Source organism: Sorghum bicolor, chromosome 3, assembly GCF_000003195.3.
Source record: "Sorghum bicolor cultivar BTx623 chromosome 3, Sorghum_bicolor_NCBIv3, whole genome shotgun sequence".
NCBI lineage: Eukaryota > Viridiplantae > Streptophyta > Magnoliopsida > Poales > Poaceae > Sorghum > Sorghum bicolor.
In genome coordinates, this window is record NC_012872.2 from 59,582,253 (window position 1) to 59,589,227 (window position 6,975).

At 52.0% G+C, this 6,975-nt stretch overlaps 1 protein-coding gene across 2 annotated transcripts; it reads right to left on the minus strand.

Annotated features, from left to right (window-relative positions):
• Window positions 679-5,699, minus strand: LOC8061874 (coiled-coil domain-containing protein 80). 2 transcript variants are annotated; one of them, XM_002458274.2, is made up of 5 exons: window positions 5,385-5,697; window positions 3,873-4,499; window positions 2,493-2,805; window positions 2,301-2,378; window positions 679-1,186 (listed from the first exon to the last, which is right to left on the minus strand). In XM_002458274.2, the coding sequence occupies exons 1-5, from the start codon at window positions 5,477-5,479 to the stop codon at window positions 1,136-1,138; spliced, it is 1,164 nt and encodes a 387-aa protein (XP_002458319.2). In that variant the 5' UTR covers window positions 5,480-5,697; the 3' UTR covers window positions 679-1,135. The 2 variants fall into 2 exon arrangements, with proteins under 2 accessions (XP_002458319.2, XP_021312734.1); XM_021457059.1 differs by lacking the exon at window positions 679-1,186 and adding an exon at window positions 1,261-2,163 and having other exon boundaries at window positions 5,385-5,699.

The window sequence follows — 6,975 nt, forward strand, 5'->3', positions numbered from 1 at the left end:
AGACTTGCCGAGGTTCGTTCAAGTTCAACGCAGGGTACGGTCGGCATCCACCATGTCAAGCTCCTAAAATAAGAACCTTTCTTGAGCGGGTCATGTCTTTGACTCTGTTTTTTTTGGTTTTTTGTATTTACTGAACCTCTACTTTTTATATTAATCCATTTTCTGTAGGGGTGCAAATCCCTCCAGTTCCTTAAAAAAAAAATAAGAACCCCACATGCTGCAATCCAGCCTCTCTGGCTGGATCTAGTCGTGCTCATCGAGATCTCAGCCACTGCGAGTCCGCGACAAAGCCTTTGCCATTTTTTTTTATCTAGCCGGAAGCAGCAAGTAGAACACGCTAGTCTGATGGCGTACCCGTACAACTTGCGCACTGCGACTTGAAGGGCCAGGCCCATGTCCTTCAGAGAAGCCTAGCCCAACTACTAAGTCATCGGTGTTGCTACTGGGCTGCTGGTAACACACTGTACACCTAAAACTTGGAAAAACTTTCACCTTCCTTCCGACAACCAGTCGACACCTGACCTGAGTCAGCGGTGTAATTGCTCGTGCTACTGGGAACACTGTACGCCAAAGATACAAAAGTAACAGAACTTTCACGTCCCTTTCGAACTTGGCGTCATTTTCAATTTAGCGTCACCGGTGGAATCGATTTCCACGTTTCAAGCGCATTAGGACAAGTGAGGCAGAGATTTGACTGCGTGGGATATATATAGATGGACCGCAGCTCACACAGCTACCAAACCACCAAATTAGACTCGCGGCCGCGGAGAGACGAAAAAACACGCAGCTCGGCATGAAACCTCACGACCACCGCCACACAAATTTCACCGCCAAAAACACAGCCAGTGTGGCACCGCACCATCATCCTCCGACGCTTCCCAGGGCGAGCCGCTGCGGCGGCGGCGGCGGCTCAAGGTGAGCAACGGCGACCACTCCTTGCCCTCAGCGTCTCCTCCCAACTCCCATCTTTATCTTCCTATTTTTTACACTCTGAGATGAGATGAAACGAACTCTCTCTCTCTCTCCCGTTGCCTAGCTACCGGTGATCCTTCTTCCTCTTCCACCCATGGCCGATGACGGCTGCTGCACCCTCCATCTTATTGCACCCTTTTGCAACTCCATCTTTTGCAGCGAGTCACTCCGAGTCGCTGTCCATGCTCTCCATCCCTTTCAGCCCTCTTCTCTTCTGCAGACCAAATACAAGGAGGATTGATCTCAGTTAGTGCAAGCCATGCTTAGTACAGAAACATCAATCGGTAGTTGTTGCAAGCTCTTTTTTCTTTCTTTAGCGTGTGTGTGGTAAAGGCAAGACCGAGCTCAGGTCATGTGCATACAGTATTCTAACAAACCCAAAGCACGAACCAACCACAGCCTTTGCAGATTAGAGTAATAAATAAATAATTAGAGTTCATGTTACAAGATTCGAGCTGGTCCTTGCTATTGACAAATCGGCCGTCGCAATTTGCCATCAGAATAAACAGGGGGAACCAACGATGTGATACAAAGACTAGAGCACCACCCCCTTTTTGTTCTTTTTTCGATGGTTATGATTCCAAGCTCTATCCGGACCACAATCATGTGGTCCAAACCAGCCAAAGATACGTAGTACGTGTCTCCCAGGAACCCACTTGTCAGTGGCTGAGCTCGACAATCCCAAAGACTCGCCTGACAGGTGGACCCCATGCGAGCAGACCGCAATAAGTAGCTGTCCCGTATACGTGCGATTCACAAGCAAATTTTCAGGCACGGCACGGTGAACCCCATTGGTACGATGTTTGTATTAGTGAGGCAGTTGTCCACTAGTAGCGTGTGTTTTGTTTTTGCTTGGCAAAGTAAAGCACATACGCCATGGCAGATAAATGAAGCTAAACCTAGAAGACTCCTCAGGTTAAGGGCACGCATCCATCTCCCTCCACGTCCACGGCAATAAAGCCGCGGCGGAGCAAATAAACTAGAGCAGTGCCGTCATCAATGAGGGCACGGAGCATCACGGGTCATGGGCCCCACGTGAGGCGTGACGAGGGCCCATCCCGAAAGAAAAGGGCAACCACAATTCCGCCCCGCTTTTCAGCTTTATTTTGCATTGCATTCGTTCGCACACCCATGCCCCAATTTTTTTCTAACCGATTTTCCCTGCGTCCCCCCTTTCTTTTTCTTCTTATTCTTTCAGCCATACAGAAAAACGAAAAAGGAAAAAGTTAGGAATTATCGTCGCTGCTGAATAAGCTGCATGAGCTGAAATCGTCGAGCAGGCCAGATCAGGGTAGTACGTAGTAGAAAAAATGGTTTTCGATTTATACCTTCTTCACGCATTTCTTCTCGCGCACCTCGTACCGGCCTTTCGTCAAATCTGGCAACCACATCCCCGGGAAGACAAACTGCATGATAAAGGCAGCACATGTAAGTTTTGTGACGACGAGAAGAGAGATCGGATCGGATCGGATAGGAACAGGATCAGATCGAGCTCAAGGCCAGGTGGTTTGGTTGTATACTTGGAGGGTCTTGTCCACGTTCTTGGCCCTCTTCTTGGGCCGCTGGGGCAGCTTGGAGCCCTTCATCGCAAGGAAGTCGTCCTCCTTCTCCTTTCGCGACAGCGAGATGTAGATCCGCGGCAGCTCGAACCGCTCCACGCCCAGCTTCTCGGCTGCAGTGGTGGCGGCGCCGTTGCTGGTCAACGGCGAGTCGTGGTGGTGGTGGTGGTGATAGTTCTTGGATTCCATGTGCAGGACGGCGTCCATGGCGGACGCGGACTTGTGCCCCTTGTCCGGCGACGACCGCTTCTGCGCCGATCGCTCCTCGACGGACCTATAGAAAGAAAGAAGAATGAATGTTAGTGATGATGCGATTTGCGTTGCAGGGGTGGTGGCGTCGTCGTGGAGGTGGTTGGCAAGTTGAGGAAAAAAAAGGTGGGTCGGGTGGTGGATTGGTACTACCGCCTACCACAGACTCGAGGCTCCAATCCTACCCTCAACAAAGGTGGATGCAGAGCAAAGCAAAACGAGGAGAGCTCCTGCTCCTGCTGCTGTCTATGCGTCTACATAGAATGGATAGGAAGTTGAAATGTGTATATTTATAACCCATCTACTCTACCTCTAGTCTAGTGCAACAGACACCCTAAATATGCAATTCATTCATTCATTCATACCATTGGCATCATCCCAATACCCAAAACAACCAGATTCATCAAAACAATCGCCCAAATCACTCTTAACCGACGAAGTACAATATAACATGGCCCCAACATGCTGCAAACAATGTGTGACAAATAAGGCTAGTGCTTTCTCGCCACACATCCACGGACTAGCAGAAAGGTAAGGTTACCGTCGACGCTGCAGATCCAGACACACAACTTTCCCAAAAAACCATCCTAATCATAATAAAAATACATTTATTTAGAACTAAAAAAATACCAAAAGATAAGCTGAAAAAACAAAATCGATCCAGATCGAATCGGTACTAAAAAAATATTCACAGAAAACCCTACTTGGATTTTTTTTAATTATATAAAAAAAGGAGAAATGATGCGATTGAGAGGAAAAGAAAGAAAGGAATATCTTCCATCCAACTCTCCTACGGTGCGGAAAGATGTGGCGGTACAGCTCACCAAAACCAAAGCAGACCGGCCGGCCGAGCCCAAGGAGCGAAAAATAAATAACACTACAGCGACGCCAAGGCACGATCCATCATCCCACTTCCCACCCAAAGAACGCGACCACGACTCCAACTACTCGTCAGCAGTACTTTCCGCGGGGGCAAAACCGGAAACAGAAAAAAAAAGGTCGCCGAGGCGAACAAGAGGGAATAGATAGGGGAAACGACGCGCCGCCGCGCAGGATACGAAGGAAAGGGGAGGGTGGGAGCATCGTCGTTACCTGTGGTGGTGGGGCAGGTGGTGGCTGCCGACGGCAGCGGTGGAGGCGGAAGCGGAGGCGCGGGACGGGAAGGACGACGCCGACCGCAGGTTGGACCCGCGCGTGTAGGAACCTGCGGCGGTCGTCGTCGGCGGCGGCGGCATGAGCTTCTCCGCCGGCGCCGATGCGCGCCGCTGGATCTTGACCCCGCCGCCGCCGACCGCAGACTGCCGCCGCTGCGCGGACGGCGCGGCGGTGGCCGAGTCGCGCCGGCAGCGCGACCGCTTGTTGTGCCCCCACTGCAGCAGCACGTCGCCGACGACGGCACCGCCGCCGCCGGTGGAGCTCGGGGAGGCGGTGTCGGAGGAGTCGGAGGTGTGGTGGTGCGCCTGCTCGCGCGCTGGGCTCCGGCCGGCCGTCGCCGAAGAAAGAGGCGCCGGCTGCGGCGCGCGGGCGCGCAGCGGCTTGGACTCGTGCGGGGAGGCCGCGAGGTACGAAGCGAGGCGGGAGCCATCCGTGGCCACGGCCGGGGCGTCGTCGTCTCTGATGAAGGAGGATCTGGACGCCTGCTTCCGGGGCACGGCGCTTCCGCCTCCGCCACCGCCGCCGTTGCCGAGGGGGAGGCAGTCCGGGCTCAGCCTTTGGTACCTGCAACGAATCAAGAGGCGAGGCCAGTCTTTAGCGATTTCATCGAACAAGGAGATCCGCTGCAAAATGCAAGTGACAGATCGCTCGCTCCGTTGCTAGCGGCTATGAAACGAGCAGTCAAACAGATCGATCACCAGCCCCAGCACGAACAAAACGACCACAAAATTCCAACATGAACAACTCGTTGAAACGGAACCAAGTAAAGCGGGCATGAAGGGAAGAACAAAACCATTAGGAACTCCGGAACTCGGAAGAGATGGCTACCGCAAAGGAAACCAGAAATTTTACTCCGGCGGCGGTGTGATAAACTACATGACTGGTCATCTTCTGACCAGGAAAGGATCGAAGAGTGCAAATCCGAAACAGCAAATGGATGGCTTGTTCTTATATATCCAGAAACAGCCTGGAAAGCAGCGGAATTTGGGAGACGCTTGCGCACAATCCTGAAAAACGTGGAGTCGAAGAACAAAACGTGGAGTCGAAGAACAACAGACTCAGCACGGCCGCTGGAATTGGCGATACCGGCATCGAGATAAACAGTTGGAGATATATGGTACGGATCAACAAAACTGCAACTAAGAACATGAAATCGAAATACCATGCCGACAGAGAGCTGAAATATCAGGCGGATGAAGAAAGCAAAGGCACAGAGGCCAGAAAGAGATTTGACAAGGCCGGCCGGCCAGCTCCGGCCGGCGGCGAAGAAGCCAAATCCTTCAACAACCGAAGCCAGAGAGAAGAGACCAAAGGCGAAAACAAACGCAAACGAGTTGAAAAACATGTTGCACTTCGATCTGCAACGAGAACAGACACATAATAGCCGAGGAACCAAATGAACAGAGAGGGAGAGAGGGAGAGGTCAGAGGCCGGAGATCTGCCGGCTACCTCATCATGTCCAATGCCGGAGCGTCTCTGAGTCTCAGGGGGCTCGGCGACGCGACGTCTCTGCCAATCGCGTGGACCTCGACGGCGCCACGCATCAAAAATGGGCCTCCGCCGGCCGCCGCAGCCGTCTCGTCTTCGTTCTCCAACCGCTCGCCAATTACTCTCCTCGTTCTTGGTCTACGTCTCAGTAGACACGAGAAATAAGATGCCGAGGAACTGGCAGGAAATTCACAAGCAAAATTGTGAACAGGGGATGGGAGAGAAGAGAAGAGAAGAGAAGAGAAGAGGCAGCAATGGTGATGGGAAGCAGCGCCGGGTCCAAATAGAGGATTTATCTGTTGCGCTCTCCCCGTTTTGCCCTCGAGCATGGTCCACCAATCACCCTTCTGCCACCGCTCCTCCTTTCCCCAAACTGCCCCCGGCGCGGGGCGTGGCAAGTTTGGTGATTACGGGGAGGATTACGGGGGCTTTTACGTACTTGTTGGCCCGAAGATCCGAGCGGTACGTGCGGCCTCCTCTCTTGCACTGCAAGACAGCGGGAGGTGGATCGGTTTCCAAACAAAGCGAGAACGGCGTCGCCGAAACGTACCCTGACAGGTGGGCCTGGCATCCGAGCGCCCACCATGTCAGTGATAGGCATAACCGGTGAGCTAACCGCCGCTCGTGTTTTTGTACACGGATGGTGTACGTGAGATCACGCGCCGCATCGACTGTGAACGCCACGTAACGCCCCCGCCCACGAACTCGCCTAAACTCTGACCCACTGACTTCCGGGGTCCTAGGTGCTACTGGGCCACGAGTCAGCGAGACGTGTAGCTGTAAGGGGGTCTCGCCTTCGTGACCGATGGTTTTGAAGGAACGGGCGGGATCAGGCTAATCGTCGTCGCGTGTACGGTGGATGCGACCCAGCGCTTGAAACGTCCATCCAGGATGGACGGGGTTGTTGTGTTGGCCTGTTGGGGCTGGGGGCTGGGGCCAGGCGGTCAGCCCGCGGCATCGGCACGTGAGGAGGAGGTGTGCGGTGTGCCTATTGGACTATTTGTTGCGGGCTGCGGTGACCGGCACAGCCCGGCTTTGGATCCGGAACCGGGACTGGCAGGATTGTCCTGGGTCTGGGGTTTGGCTGCCGCAAGCTTTGATTGAAAGCAGACACTCAAATCAAACACAGAAGAGTGTCTTAGGCTTATTTAGTTTCTAAAAAATTTTAAAAAAAATCAGATTTTCTGTCACATAGAATCTTACGACGCATATATGAAGCATTAAATATAGATAAAAATAATAATTAATTGTATAGTCACACTATAAAAGAACGAGTTTTTTTAGAAAGCTCTCACTCTCTAATAACCGTTCGATCTAAACGTCGGACTATATGAGCCCTCCGTTATCCATGATCTTATATGATATAAGATGTAAGACACCTCCTAAATTAAGATTCCTCCTAGAGTCCAAAAACACATGGATATAAGACTCCTTCTAAACTAAGATTTCTCCTAGACTCCAAAACCAAAAAAATAATAGACCTCAGTTTCTGTTCCCGAGTAATATTAATTCTTTATCCATATTTGTGTATCTTTTCTAATTTTTTAGACCT